At 35.4% G+C, this 16,134-nt stretch overlaps 1 protein-coding gene across 1 annotated transcript; it reads left to right on the top strand.

The window, feature by feature from the left end:
* The first annotated feature begins 480 nt into the window (after window positions 1–480).
* On the top strand, window positions 481–1,464 carry LOC137838772 (uncharacterized). The gene is made up of 2 exons (XM_068647998.1): window positions 481–950; window positions 1,077–1,464. Exons 1-2 carry the CDS (start codon window positions 481–483, stop codon window positions 1,462–1,464), a joined length of 858 nt encoding a protein of 285 aa, XP_068504099.1.
* The last annotated feature ends 14,670 nt before the right edge of the window (window positions 1,465–16,134 follow it).

Here is a 16,134-nt window from a genome sequence, read left to right as displayed (position 1 = left end):
GAAATACGTAGAACTTGTATTGTAATAGTTAGATGTTATTTTCTGGGGTGTTACATTTAATGGTATCAGAGCGGTTCATCCTTATGATAACCTGAGGGTATTGGGTTTATTTTGTTTCTCCTGCGTGTAGATTTTTGTTTAAGTCTAGCCTCAAGACTTGGTTAAAAGTTTCTAATAAGTTGTTTGACAAAGTTGTTTTTCTTGAAATCTTGTTTGTTTTCGAGTCAAGTTAATTGTTATGAATAAAGAGGAAAGTATTAAGAATGAAAAAATCTTGATAGAGTAGTGAGGGTGCACACTCATGACTAGATCAAGATTATTTTCTATCTTAATTCTAAGTAGCTAGAATACATTTTAGAGATAAGTCTTGATTGGTTTTGTATCTATTTTGTGTGATTATTTATTTTAAGTTAATTTGTCTTCAAGATGTAGCTGGAAATTTTTAGTAATTTCTAATCCAATTCTTTATGTGCTTAGTAGATGGCACGTAGACCACCTACTTCTCCTCCACCAGTAGATATGCCTAACTTAGCTCGGGCAATAGAGATGAATGCAACAACCTTGCAACAACAAAGTGCTACTATGGCACAACAACATCAGGCCGCCCTTCATCAATTAGAAACAGCTAGATTAGCAGCAGAAGCATCTTGGCTTCATCAACAACCCCATACTTTTAGTCTGGAGGATTTTCTAAGACACAATCCACCCATATTTAATGGCAAGGTAAATCCAGATGAAGCAGACCAGTGGGTGAGAGACATAGAAAGAATCTTTGAAGCTACTCAATGCCCTGAAGAGAGAAAGTTATCTTATGTCATGTATATGCTTATTGAAGAAGCTGAGTTTTGGTGGATAGGCATGAAGCAAATGATGGAAGACAAAGGAGAAGATGCCACTTGGGAGAACTTTAAAGTAAGATTCATGGAGGAGTATTTTTCTGATAGTGTCAGGTATGCAAAAGAAATTGAATTCATGCAGCTGGAACAAGGAAATCTTTCAGTCACTGAGTATGCTACTAGGTTCAAACACCTAGCTAGATTCTACACCCAGACCATAACTGAGGCTTGGAGATGTAGAAAATTTGAGTTTGGGTTGAAGCAAAAGCTTAAAGAAGTGGTGATTCCTATGTTCATTAGAGATTTCCCTACTCTAGTGGAGAAAGCAAAAGTAGTGGAGAGTTTGAAAAATAGTAGCAGACTTGCTAAGCCTCAAGTGAGAGGACCTTCTAAAAGCATGCCTAAATATGAAGATAGAAAGAAACATTATTTCAGACCTCAATCTTATAGCAGTGGAAGACCCAGTTCTCAATCACCACCTAGTTTCAAATGTTTTAGATGCAGTGGGCCACATGTTGTTAGATTTTGCCCTCTTTCAGTGTCAAATGTGACATGTGATAGATGTCACAAGTATGGTCATGCAACAAAAGACTGTCGTGTCCAATTGGGAGCTCCAAATTCTAGCTGAGTGCAGCAAGTACAACAAAATAGTAATCAAAAACCAAAAGCTGTTGGTAGAGCCTTTGCCATTAGTGGAGCTAAAGCTTCGTAGTCTGATAGTCTTGTTAGAGGTATTTGTTCTATCCTTGGAACATAGTTATTTGTATTGTTTGATTCTGGGGCAACCCATTATTTTATATCTTTTGATTGTGCTAAGAAACTTAAGTTGTCAGTCCGAGAGTTAGAATTTGAGTTGGTGGTATCTACACCAACAAAAGGTATTATAGTAACTTCTTCCATGTGTGTTGAGTGTCCATTAATTATAGATGGGCGGAGATACAAAATCAACATGATTTGTACCTCTAAAAGATTTGGAGGTTATATTGGGAATGGATTGGTTGTCTGCTAATCATATCCTTATAGATTGTGGTCGAGAGAAGTTAATTTTCCCTGGATTAGAAGGAATGTAGGTTATCTCAGCTCATCAGTTTGAAAGAGAGATACAAGAAGGTGCAAAATGTTTTATGCTCTTGGTTTGTTCTATAGTTATATATAAAGTACAAAAAGATATGTTTGTAGTTCAGGAGTTTATGGATGTATTTCCTGATGAGATTCCTAGACTTCCACCAAAGAGAGAGATAAAGATTGCAATTGACTTGATTCCTGGAGCAGGCCCTGTGTCAATTTCTCCATATCGAATGGCACCAGCAGAAGAAACAACTAGAAGACTTATTGGTGAAGCAATTCATTCGACCTAGTGTTTCTCCATGGGGAGCTCTAGTGCTATTAGTGAAGAAGAAAGATGGTTCGTCACGCCTAAGCATAGATTATAAATAATTAAACAAGTTAACAATAAAAAATAAATATCCTCTTCCTAGAATTGATGATTTGATGGATCAGTTGCATGGGGCAATTTTCTTTTCTAAGACAGACCTGTGCTCAAGCTATCACCAAATTTCAGTGAAAGCGGAAGATGTTCAGAAGACTGCTTTTAGATCAATGTATGGTCACTATGAATTTCTGGTTATGCCATTTGGGGTGACTAATGCTCCAGCTATTTTCATGGATTATATGAATCGGATATTCAGACCTTTTCTTGATAAGTTTGTGGTAGTGTTCATAGATGACATCTTGATCTATTCTCATTCAAGGGAAGAACATGCAGAACATCTTAGAACCGTCCTGAACATTTTGAGAGAAAAACAGTTATATGCTAAACTTTCAAAATGTGACTTCTGGATGTCAGAAATACAATTTTTAGGACATGTCATCTCTGCACAGGGAATATCAGTAGATCCTTCTAAAGTGGAGGTTGTACTTCAGTGGGAACGTCCTAAAACAGCTACAGAAATTAGAAGCTTTGTCGGGTTAGCAGGATATTACAGGAGATTTATAGAAGGTTTTTCTAAAATAGTGGCTCATTTGACCCAATTGACTAGAAAGGATCATCCTTTTGCATGGACTGAACAATGTGAGAGAAATTTTGAAGGGTTGAAAAGAAGGTTGACTAATGCTCCTGTATTGACAATCCCTGATACCAATCAGTCTTTTGAAGTTGTCTGTGATGCTTCCTATCAGGGATTGGGTTGTGTTCTGATGCAGAATAAGAAAGTTGTTGCCTACGCTTCTTGTCAGTTAAAGGTGCATGAAAGAAATTATCCAACTCATGGTCTAGAATTGACAGCAGTTGTCTTTGCTTTAAAAATATGGAGACATTTTCTTTACGGAGTGAGTTTTAATGTGTTCAGTGATCATAAAAGCTTGAAGTATTTGTTTGATCATAAGGAGTTAAATATGAGGCAGAGGAGATGGATTGAATTTTTAAAAGACTATGATTTCCAGCTAATATATCATCCTGGGAAGGCAAATGTTGTTGCAGATGCGTTGAGTCGTAAAAAGATACAAATGTCGTCGCTTATGATTAGAGAGCTAACATTGATTGAAGATTTCAGGAGTATGAATTTGGAGGTTTCCATGTCTTCAAATTGCATTAGTTGTAATACTTTGTTATAACTAATGAATTTCTGGAGAAGGTGAAGGAGAAGCAGTTGGAAGATTCAAAATTGAAGAACTTCATGGGCTTATTAAATACTGACAAAGCAAAAGACTTTTCTTTAGGAGTGGATGGTATTCTGAGATTCAAAAATAGAATATGCATACCAGAGGATAATGAACTAAAGCAAACAATATTATCTGAAGGTCATAAAAGCAAACTCAGTTAAAATCCAGGAATGACCAAGTTGTATCAAGATTTGAAGAAGTCTTATTGGTGGCATGGCATGAAGAATGATGTAGCCAAGTTTGTAGCTGCTTGCTTGACTTGTCAGAAATCAAAGATTGAACATCAATGACCTGGAGGCATGTTAACTCAGTTAAACATTCCAGTGTGGAAGTGAGATAGTATCTCAATGGATTTTGTTACCCACTTATCACGTACTTTGCGGAAGTATGACTCTGTTTGGGTCATAGTGGACAGGCTGACAAAGACGGCACACTTCCTACCTATAGACCTGAGAATCTCTATGCGGAAGTTGGCCCAGATTTACATAGATGAAATAGTCAGATTGCATGGTGTACCCTCCAACATAGTTTCAGATAGAGATCCCAGATTCACCTCCAGATTCTGGCAAACACTTCAAGAAGCTTTGGGGACTAAACTCAAACGTAGTTCAACATACCATCCTCAGACTGATGGACAATCAGAGAGAACTATCCAGTCCTTAGAGGATTTGCTTTGGACTTGTGTGTTAGATCATTTGGGCAGTTAGGATGAAATTCTACCTTTGGTAGAGTTCACTTACAATAACAGTTACCAAGCTAGCATAGGAATGGCTCCTTTCGAGGCATTGTATGGAAGAAAGTGCAGGACACCTTTGTGCTGGTTTCAGGATGGTGAAAATGTGTTAATTGGACCAGAATTAATACAACAAACCAATGAGAAAGTCAAAATGAGTCACGAAAGATTGAAAACATCTCTCAGCAGGCAAAAATCTTCTGCAAATCAAAGAAGAAGACCTTTAGAATTCTCTACGGGTGAGCATGTCTTTTTGAGAGTTACATCGTTCACTGGTGTAGGAAGAGCACTGAAATCCAAGAAATTGACTCCTAAGTTCATAGGACCTTATCAAATTCTCAGGAGAATAGGCCCTGTGGCTTATGAAATTGCTTTGCCTCCTCCTTTAGCTAACATTCACAATATTTTCCATGTATCCCAGCTAAGAAAGTACGTACCTGATCCCAGTTACATTCTAGAGTCTGATTCAATCCAGGTGAAAGAAAATTTGTCGTTTGAAGTGAAGCCAATCAGAATTTTAGATTCATAAGTGAAACAACTTCGTGGAAGAAGTATTACCATGGTAGAAGTATTGTGGGATCTCACCTCTGGAGATTCCACTTGGGAAATTGAAGAGGAGATACGAGCAACATACCCTAATCATTTTCGAGGACGAAATTTTTTGTAGTTGGAGATAATGTAGCAACGTGTTTTTTTTTAAAAACACCAACAGAAGCCTTGCCCCCCACCACCACCAGTGCCTTTCATTTTCTTCTTTTTCTCTCTCTCTCCATATTCTTTTCTCTCCCTCTCTCCTAATTTTCTCTCTCAATCTTCATCTATTTTAGAATCTGACTGGACCACGTTGTAGCTGGCGAGTTAAGGAACATTTCTACTCGATCAGATTTTCAAACAGAGTAAGTTCATTTTTACTCTAAATATCCTTTGTTATAAGTTTTTCCTTAGGATTTAGTCATCAATCTTGGTGGAGTCAGTTGAGAAGTTTAATCCTCTCAACTTATTCTACTATATACTAAATTTTTGTTATGTCTGGATAACTTGCTTTAGGCCCGTAAATCTTGAAGTTTATCCAAACTGTGGGGAATAAAATTCTAGAAGTTTCTTGGAAGAGCAAACAATTGAGGTAAGGGAAGCTAAATTTAATTTTTAATAACACCCTAGGATAGAAGATTTGGATGTGGAAGGGACGTGGTCCCAATATTCAATTTCTCTTGCAGAGATGTTGTGTGTTTATATATTGGGTTGTTTGTTTATATATTATTTAAATTTGTGGAAATATTAGGTTTTGATGATTTAGTATTAAAGTGTTATTTTTTTATGACAAATAAACTTTTGAATATTGTGGATCACTTTTTGAATGATATTGTATGACAGAATGGTATGGAATTGAATTCATACATTTGGGATAATGTATGGACTGATTTTTGTTGTGTAATAAGTATTGATGCCTATGTGGTAACAGAGATCTCCGAGCTTCACTGATGATCTAAGTCACATAGACTAAGATATCAGGTGGTGAGAAGCTGATGGGGGAGTTCATGCACACCGTGACATATGAGATGCATGACTTGGGTTGTATTGAACTTACCCTGATCCTTTCTGTTGGATTCGCTGGTAATCTTTGGATCAGGTGTTAGTCTCTGGTAGGACTTACTTAATACGGGTCTTCCGGAAGACGTTGTGTAGATCCATGTGAGATCTATGTGATTGGTTTATGTTGGAATTTGAAGAAGATTGAATAATTGAGAAATTGGCCATGTAATTTGATTTTCTCTTTTAATTTAATTTCGTATATTATAAAATTTTATTTTCACTAGCTTACCCTTACTTTTTGTGTTGTGTTTAAACTGCGATAATTGTACTAGGTACACGAGCAGATGACCATACAGGTGCAGGAAAGCCTTAGAGGTTTCAGAGTTTTATTTTGAGCTATGAATATGTAAATATTTGTATTTCTATAAATCTTAATCATGTATTAGGAATGTTTTGAAAAACTTCAAGTTTGTATAGAAATATGTAGAACTTGTATTGTAATAGTTAGATGTTATTTTTTGGGGTGTTACACTCATCATCAAATTCTATAAAAATAAATTATAGATATAACGTGTTTGATTTCAACAATTTTTATACTAAGTTCAAAACACAGCTCATCCTTAATTGAGTTAAATTGAAATGGGTCAATTTGCTCAAAATTTCAAAATAACAAATAATGAAATTTTTAAACAACAAGTATTTTATTTTACAATAAAAACTAAACAGAATTTGTCTACCCTAATTTAAGTAATAACACAAACACTCACAACAACAAAAATCATCAAATAGAAACCAATTTTTAAAGATCAAAATAATTAGTTGTAATAGTAACTAAATTGTAGACCATTTTAGAAACTAAAAAAAATGGTTTCTAAATTACTTTCTATTATTGTTAAATAGTTTCTAAATTGGTATCTAATTAACTACCAAGGTTTTAACTACCAATTATTTAGATTCTAAATTTGGTAGCAAAAACTTTGATTGTTAATTAGATACCAATTTAAAAATCATTTAACAATAATATAAACTAATTTAGAAACCAATAATTTATTTAGTCTCTAAAATGGTATCTAATTTAGTCACTATAGCAACTAATTATTTTTTGTCTCTAAAATTGATTTTTATTTCATGATTTTTTTGTAATGACTCATCGTCACAGTGCATATAAACTAATTTAAGTCTTTAAATTAATGAAGTAATGTATAATTTGCTAAACTAATTTAAGGCAGGCAAAAAATACAAGCTTCAAATAAGACAAAACAATAAAATAGTATAATTAATTATTAGTAAGATTAAGTTTATTCGTGAAATGTGCTTGAGAGGAGTCCTAATATTTTGAGTAACCATAAGAGACTTAGTAAGTAATAATAGTTGTTCCAAGTGTAACATTAAAAATTTAGAATAAAATATTAATTGTCATTTATAGTGACAACAAATATGATAAAAAGACACTAGTATTTTTCATAACTAATTCAATCTTTCAATTATATAGAATTTAGTTTGTAAAATACCTTTAACCCAATTTTGGATACTAATATGGTCTAAGAATCTTTGAATCCATATCCCAGTCATTGATTGTGTTTTTTTCTTTTAGAGAATGACCCTCTTATCCTTTTTATATTGTTAATCCTCATAAGGGTGTATTTAGTTTGGTTACATAATTTTTATTGTTTATTATTGATCATTAATTTTGATTGCCCAAAATATTATTAATTGATATACAAAAAAATCATTAACAAATATAAAGGAATCATTGATTGATATACGTCAACACATAAATCATATTGGATTATAAAAGATAACACAATAATTTTGCATTAATACACAATATCATCGAAGATATTTGCAATTATGATGACCCTGTGATTCCCGCTGCTATTCCCCTTAATGCAGGGTACACACGCCCATCGAACACACTCCTTGCATCACCTTACAAGCTCTATGACCAAGGTGATTAGCTCGGGCATCAACCTGGACGATTCACAACCCCTCATCCTTGAGTTGAGGAGTGCAAAAATGCTTATTGGGGATCACCTAGACACCACGGATAATAGGCTCAACCATAAACCCGAACAACTCAGATACAACTAAAAGCTTCGATTGTTGTGAGACTAAAAAACTATGAGATCAACTACAAAACCTAAAGTACTGAAGGAAGACTCAAATGAAATAGTGGACATAAGAATGACCAATACAACTCTAGGCATGGGAGAAATGCCATAACTTAATTGTTTTATTCAAATACAAAACTGTCATCTTCATCATCATCCTCAAAATATTCATCCAACTAATTCCTTTGCTCACCACCATCTTCTTTATTTACATTATTTGTTGGTTTAGAGGAAATGTTTGAAGCCAAATTACTCGAAGTATTACTTTCAGTGGAAATAAAATATTTTATTACATATTCAGCAAACAAATTCCTTATGAGACAATCTATTTTTTTCACCATCGCTTTATTTTTATGAACACCATACATTTATTTAAGTAAAATTGAATATACCCAAATCTATTTAAAACATGCATCAAGATGCATAACAAAAAAGAGAAAGTTAATTTCAACACTTTCCCAATACTTCTTAAACTTCAATTACATTATCTTCTATATTTATATATCCCTAATTTATCTTCACTTATTCAAGGATTTCTTAATACTAACCAATATATTAATAAAGTTATTAATAGTAATATCCAATGAACTAGAAAAAAATGTTGATTCATAAAAAAAACCTTCCTTAAACTGAAAACAACAATGACACATTTTCATTATCTAATTTAGAACATCCTCCTATACTACTATGGATATTAAACACATATACAACTTCAACATATTCAAATAGATAAATATATTTTTCATACCTTTTAGCAATCTTTAACATCAAATAAGTTTAATTCCACCTAGTTGACACATAAAGACACAACATATCCTTATAATTACACTAACTTCCTACGCAAAATTCTTAATAGTAGGTAACTTACTTTGGAAAAAACTTACAAACTTGCAAACAACCCTTATTTTATTAATTGAGAACAATTCTTTTAGTTTATTAATCACATCAAATGAAAATTGTAACCAGAACAAAACACACATATGTATGAACTCTCTATTTATCAAAGTTTCACAATTTCAAACACTTATACCTTTATTCAAATATGAAATGGCTACATTATTAGCACTTGCATTATCAATTATTACACAACAAACTCTTCAATCCCTTGTTATTTCAAGTAATTCTTTCTAATTATTCATATAGTTTCACCTTTATGATTGTCAATTAAACAAAACTTCAATATTTTCTTATGTAACCTAAATACATAATAAATATAATGATTTGTCACACAGATATAAATCACATTTTTGAATTTATGTTCATGTATCAATTGTAATAAAAAACATATCTTTTATTGCTTGATAACAAACAATTCAACTTCTCCTTTTCATCATTAAGTACAACATGCATTATCCAAAAATAGTTCCATGAGAATAAATTTTAAAAGATGGTTAACTTTTTGCATAAACTTCTTAAATTCTTCCTTTTCAACAAATCTAATATCAACTTCATACGTGTATGAGTCACATCCTTTTTTCAATAGTTAACGTCTTTTACTTTTTATTCACATCCCTATCAGGGTTCATATAACAGCCTTTCACATGTTTGAACAAGTTAGTGATTTTATATTTTTTACAATACTTGAGAAATATATTATCATCTACCTTATTGTAATGAAACTTAAACCTTTGAAGAGGTTGTAGTAGGATTTTTCTTGAGTTCCTTGCATGGTTCAAAGGATCTTGATCATGTAAGAGTCTTTAACATTAATTGTGACTGATTTTCAAATGTTGGAGGTTGAATAAGAGCTTCAAAGGTGCAATTGGTATGTTTAGGTGGCATATGACTTGAGGGAATTCATGCTTCAAGTGCTTACCTAGTACAACTTTTTTCTTTCTCTTTGTGTGGACAATTTGTGCACCATAGGACAATTACAAGTTAGTAATCACATTTCATAAAAACCAAAAATTTATTTATATATATATATATGAATCTTACCGAGGTGTAGACTAAGATGAATCTTATGACCTTCTTCTAGGATCAATCTCTTTAGCTCTTCATTTGCACGTTTGAAAATTCTGCCATTGAATCTCAAGGTCCCATCTTCCCCATCACAAAGTTCTTAGCTTGATTTGTACCTAGTATGTATGCTTTTGACTTGAATCCTCTAACTATTTTTCCTTAATCATTCCAAGGAAATCATCAATTATAGTTAACTTACTACAACTAATATGATCAGCATGGAATTTTTCTCCTAAATTCAAATCTCTGAATTACTCAATCAATTTCTGTTTTTCAATCACCATGGTTGACACCTGTACTAACTTCCTACTCAAAGCATTTGCAACTACATTAGCCTTCTCTAGATGATATGTCTATTAGAAATCATAATCTTTTAGAAAATCCACCCATCTTCTCTGTCTCATGTTGAACTCCTTTTGTTCAAACAATTATTTCAGACTTTTGTATTCAAAAAACACTTGAAATTGGACTTCATACAAATAATGTTTCCAAATCTTCAAAAAAAAACACCAAATTTGTCAACTCTAAGTCATGAGTAGGATAGTTTCTCTATGAACTTTGAGTTGCCTTGAAACATGTGCAAAAGCTCTCTTCTCTTGCATTAAGACACAATCCAATTCCTGGTGCGAAGCATCATTTTAAACCTAAAAAAAAAATTGTTTCTGTATCAAAAATCACCAACACTGAAGCATTAGTCAACCTTTTTCTTAAGCTACATGAAACTCTGCTCATATTTGTCAGTCTAAGTAAAAGGTTGATCCTTGTGAGTTAACTATGTCAAAGGTGTTACTACCTTGACAAAAATCTGCAATTAACCTCCGACAGTAGCCAACTAGGCCCACAAAAGTCTTTATCTTAGTGACTGTCTTAGGGCGTTCCCACTAAAGCACTGCCTCCACCTTGACTGAATCCACTGAGATCCCTTAAGTTGATCTTACATGCCTTAAAAATTTAATTTCCTTCAACCAGAACTCACACTTAGAGAACTTAGCATACAAAAGTTTCTTTCTCAAAATCTGTAACACTGTCTTCAGATGTTCTTCATGTTCTTCCTCATTCCTTGAATAAATAAGTATGTCGTCTATAAAGACTATAACAAACTTATGCGAGAAAATATGAAAGATTCTATTCATAAAATCCTTGAATAAAGATGGAGTATTGGTCATTGCAAACGATATCTCCACATACTCATAAATTCCAAAACGAGATCTAAAGGTTGTCTTCTGTACATATTCAGCCTTTACCAACATTTGGTGGTATCTGTATCTCAGATTAATCTTTGAGAACAATGTGGATTCATGTAACTGATCCATCAAATCATCAATTTTGGACAGAGGATACTTGTTCTTGATGGTCAACTTATTCCATTGCCTGTAGTCCACATACAACTGAAATCCTTCATTTTTCTTTTTAACAAACAACATTGGAGACTCCATGGAGATATACTTGGCCTGATGAACTGCTTTTCTAACAACTCTTCCACTTGTTTCTATAATTTACTCAACTTAGCTGAAGCCATTTTTTAAGGTCCCATTTATACTGGTCCAACTCCATACACCAGATCAATGGAACATTCCACTTCTATCTTTGAAGGTAATCCAGGTATTCCTTCTGGAAATACATCCACAAATTCCTTTACCACGGGTATACTACCCATCTCATCCTTATTCTTAACTCCCATATGAGTTAAGATTATAAAACAACTTGATCATTCCTTTAACTCAGACCATACTTGTTTATACAACCCAAGTAGACAAGCAGATAACCAAGGACATAACAGATACTGCACAATTAGATCAGTCATCTCAACTGTTGAACCAAGTGGTGTTCAAGCTTTGAAGAATCCAAACCCTTTGAAGGATGTTGAAGGCTTGGCTGTGCTTGCTGTTGCTGAGCTGTCTTAGATAGGATCTGGGGTAGATTGTTTTGTAATCCACTCTTGATTGAATCCAAAGCATAGGCATTCTCAATCTTTTAAAAGAAAAGTGTTTTTCAAACTAAGTGAAAAACAACCGATTGTTTTGTCGAAACAACCGATTGTTTTATACTTAGGTGTCTTGAGAAAAGATTGAAAACTATTTTTCAAATGGTTGAGCTGTTAAAACCAAAACAACCGATTGATTCGAAGAAACAACCGATTGTTTGTTTTGGTACCATAACAGAAAAATGGTTTTTGTTTTGACTGAGCTTTAAATGATTCTAACTTATTACGCTCTAGTCTTTAATGCTTTGACCAATCTTTAAATGCAATGAATAAGTTTGTTAAGATTTGATAACAAACATCTTTGAATATATTCAGTAAAACAGATTTGGTTTTTAACAAGAACATATTTGAGTTTTTTCAAAGAGTTGAGATTGCTTAGAGATTGAGATTGATCAAAGAGTGTGAGATAAGATTTCTGCTTGTATTGATTTCAGATTTGCTTCTGTAACAAGTGTAATCCTTGTATATGTTGAACAAGTTTCTTCTGTGTGTTTGCTGAGAAGTGTTGTGTGTTCTTGAGGGGATCAAGATCAACATTCTTAGTGTTGGTGTGTTGGCCAAGAGAAGTGTGTGTCTTGAGGGGATCAAGGTCACTTTCTTGGTTGTGTTGTAAGTGATCTAGGTTTGATTGCTTAGTGGAATTCCTCAGTGGTTTCTGAGAAGACTGGATGTAGCTCTGGGTTTAGAGTGAACCAGTATAAATATATGTGTGCATTCTCTCTCTCCTTTAACTCCTTAAATTCAGTTTTGATATTTGTATACTGGTATAAACAACCGATTGTTTTTCTGGTGTTGTGCTTTTAGATTTGTGATTTGGCAAACTGGATTCCTTATCAACTGTTTCTTGAGTGTCTTGAGGGGATCAAGGTCACTTTATTGGTTGTGTTGTAAGTGATCTAGGTTTGATTGCTTAGTGGAATTCCTCAGTGGTTTCTGAGAAGACTAGATGTAGCTCTGGGTTTAGAGTGAACCAGTATAAATATATGTGTGGATTCTCTCTCTCCCTTAACTCTTTAAATTCAGTTTTGATATTTGTATACTGGTATAAACAACCGATTGTTTTTCTGGTGCTGTGCTTTTAGATTTGTGATTTTGCAAACTGGATTCCTTATCAACTGTTTCTTGAGATAATTTCATTTTTGACTTAAAAGTTTTTTAAATCCCTCTTTAAACCATTCACCCCCCCCCCCCCTCTAGTTTAAAGCCATCCATGCTAACAATTGACATTAAGAGCTTGGTTCTTGAAATTTATTCAAGTGTGATCCTAAAACTGTTTTTTATGGCAGATAGACTACCTTTTGAGGAAGGTGCTTCTATCAACAGACCACCTTTGTTTTGTGGTTTGAACTACCAATTTTGGAAAGTGAGAATTAAAATCTTTATGGAATCACTTGACAAAGGAATTTGGGATGCAATTGAAAATGGTCCTTTTGTCCCAAAATTTTAAAAAGATGGATCTTTCATTGAAAAGCCTTGGTCTCAATGGACTGATTCAAAAAGCAAGAAGGCCAAATTCGATTGCATTGCCAAAAATATAATAACCTCTGCTTTAAATTCTGATGAGTTTTTCAGGGTCTCTCAATACAAATCATCAAAATAAATGTGGGACACCTTGGAAGTAACTCATGAAGGTACAAATGAGATAAAGAGAGCTAGGAAGCAAACTCTAATCCAAGAGTATGAGATGTTCAGAATGCTCAAAAGTGAAACAATTGCTGAGGTGCAAAAAAGATTCACGCACGTCATCAATCATCTCATGAGCCTTGACAAGACCTTTGAAAAGGAAGAGCTAAACATCAAGATCTTGAAATGTTATGATAGAGCATGGCAACCCAAGGTAACTGCTATTTCCGAATCTAAAGATCTAACATCCTTGAGTATGGCTTCTTTGTTTGGCAAGCTTAGGGAACATGAGTTAGAGATGAATCGACTCAATGTTCAAGAAAGCGAAGACAAGCACGTAAGGAGCATAGCCTTAAAAGCTTCCAAGCACAAAGGCAAACAAGAATCCAGTGATGATAGTGATGAGGAAAACCTTAGCTTGCTGTCAAGAAAGTTCAGCAAATTCTTGAAGAGGAATCGAAACAAGGACAACAACAAAGATAGGTATGAAAACAAGAAATCAAATTATTTTAATTCAAATAACTATACCTATTTTGGCTATGGTGAGCAAGGTCACATAAAGGTAGATTGCCCAAACAAAAGCAAGGAGAAGAAGTGTAGCCACAAAGACAAGAAAGGGAAAACAAAGAGAGCCTACATAGCTTGGGATGAAAATGGGGTATTGTACCGACCAGGTCATCAGGCGTGATGACGTGTCTCGCACGTGAAGGGTTAAGTTCAAGTATTGCTGAGTTCATGCAATCGAGTAAGCTTCGCCAGTCATGTTAGTTAAACCATTTGATTGCGTAGCAGATAAATTAAAAGATTATATATGCATATATATGCACATGAGCATCGAACAGTTCGAACAAAATGAAAAATATTACAGACCAAGGTAAAGCATAAGAGTTTTCAAGGAGATAAGTCGATCGGGGGCATGATTTTGCCGTCCACCACCTCGTTGTACATCGAGAACTCAGAAAGATCGAGGTCGGGATATTTGCAAGCAAAATGCTCCAGAGCAACGCGCAAGGCCACGTAAGTCGCAGCTCAAGACTGGGGGGCTTGTGTACCGACCAGGTCATCAGGCGTGATGACGTGTCTCGCACGTGCTCGAGTGGGGCGTGCTCAATGGAACACGCAGGCTAGAAAAGATGAATGGCTCGGAAGTGGGCATAGTCGTCGATCGCTGAATTGGCGTTCTCCGATCTCTAGTGTGCGTAACCGGCGGTCACCAGAGTTACGTCACAGTCGCCGTATGAGAATGCTAGGAGATCGGGTGGTTTACACGCCGCCACAAGGAGCACATCGCCGGATCTCCCAGTAAACTTAGTTAAAGTTGTTGAATGCTCAGAAGGGTAATTCCAAGCGTGTAAGTTCAGTAAGACGATTGTGGCACCAGCATGGGGCATGAAAGTCGAGTGGGGTGGGGGGAACACCTTGCACATCAGCGACAGGATTCCCAGAGTGGACATTCGTTGGTGGCAAGGTTTCCCCAGCTAGAACATGCATGGCGTAGCAGTAAGGAGGGTGCCATTTGCGACGAACAATATCATAGAGATGATGCACTTTGTTGCATCCGATACTCGCCTTGTCGGGTGGTGTTTCACAGTGCATTTTGTACTAGGTTGCTCCTTGAGTTGAGGACTTAGTTGTGCGGCTGGTTAATACACAAGAATGACGTTCAAGTTGCCCCAATCCAGATGATGACACGTGTAGGGTTGGATGTCACCAGTTACTCCAACCTAGATGATGACACGTGTAGGGTTGGGAGCGATGGAGAAATGACGCTCAAGTTGCCTTAGCTCAGATGACGACACGTGTAGGGCTGGGCGCTACCTGCTATCCCAGCCCAGATGGCGACACATGCAGGCTGGATGCGAGCCACGCGTCCAAAAGCATAACGGCCTGGAGAGAGAAGAAACCTAGCTATAAAGGTAACCTTAACAGAATTTGCAGAGGTACGTTTTCATTGCGGCTGATACTGCTAGGGTTGTGTGCCTACAGTACGGTCCTACCGAGCATATTTTTCTCTTAGTTTTTTGGGTGTTCTTGTCACTGACTTGAGCGTCGGAGCGCCACCGGCCGCAGAGGCGCCACTGTGTGTTTTTCAGGTTCTCAGAGAGGCTATCTGCTGTGTGGGCTTGGAGGACACGTGGTGACAAGCTGGTGGGGGAGACGGTGACGAGGCAACGCTCTTGCGCTGAGTCAACCGGTAGGATCAGGTATCATCATCAAGTGAAGATGAGAAAGCTAACATCTACTTGATTGCTGAAGAAGATGATGAATTGTGTAGCTCAAGTGAGGTAAGTTCATGTGCTTCTTTAAATGAACAAAATTATAGTAAATTGCTTGAAGCTTTTCAAGAAACTCATGATGAAGCTAGTCGATTGGTTCTTTCAAACAACCGATTTAAAGAACTTAACAGCTGGCTGGAAAAGAGAGTGAAATCACTTGAAGATGAGATTGTAAAATCAAAAGATGATTTCAAAAACCTGGAAAATCATTTCAAAAAAACCTCTTGGAAGTGTGACACTCTCATTTGCAAAAATTGTGAAAATCTTGAGAAAAAGGTTCATTATCTTGTTGACACTGTGGACAAGCTTTCAAAAGGGAAATCTAACTTTGAGAATGTCTTGGCATCTCAAAGCTGTGTTTTTGGAAAGGTTGGTTTAGGTTTCAATCCACAAAACCAACAAGATAAGTTTTCAA

Source organism: Phaseolus vulgaris, chromosome 4 (genome assembly GCF_000499845.2).
Source record: "Phaseolus vulgaris cultivar G19833 chromosome 4, P. vulgaris v2.0, whole genome shotgun sequence".
In the NCBI taxonomy this organism is placed as follows: Eukaryota; Viridiplantae; Streptophyta; class Magnoliopsida; order Fabales; family Fabaceae; genus Phaseolus; species Phaseolus vulgaris.
The sequence above is the reverse complement of the archived record's forward strand: the minus strand, read 5'-3'. Positions and strand labels throughout refer to the sequence as shown.

What these genes read in the sequence shown, in the direction of transcription:
- LOC137838772 (XM_068647998.1), top strand. Translation starts at nt 481, where the DNA reads ATGGCACGTAGACCACCTACTTCTCCTCCACCAGTAGATATGCCTAAC. An exon ending in TATTTTTCTGATAGTGTCAG is followed by an intron (nt 951 to 1,076) that starts GTATGCAAAAGA and finishes TTGGAGATGTAG; the next exon opens with AAAATTTGAGTTTGGGTTGA.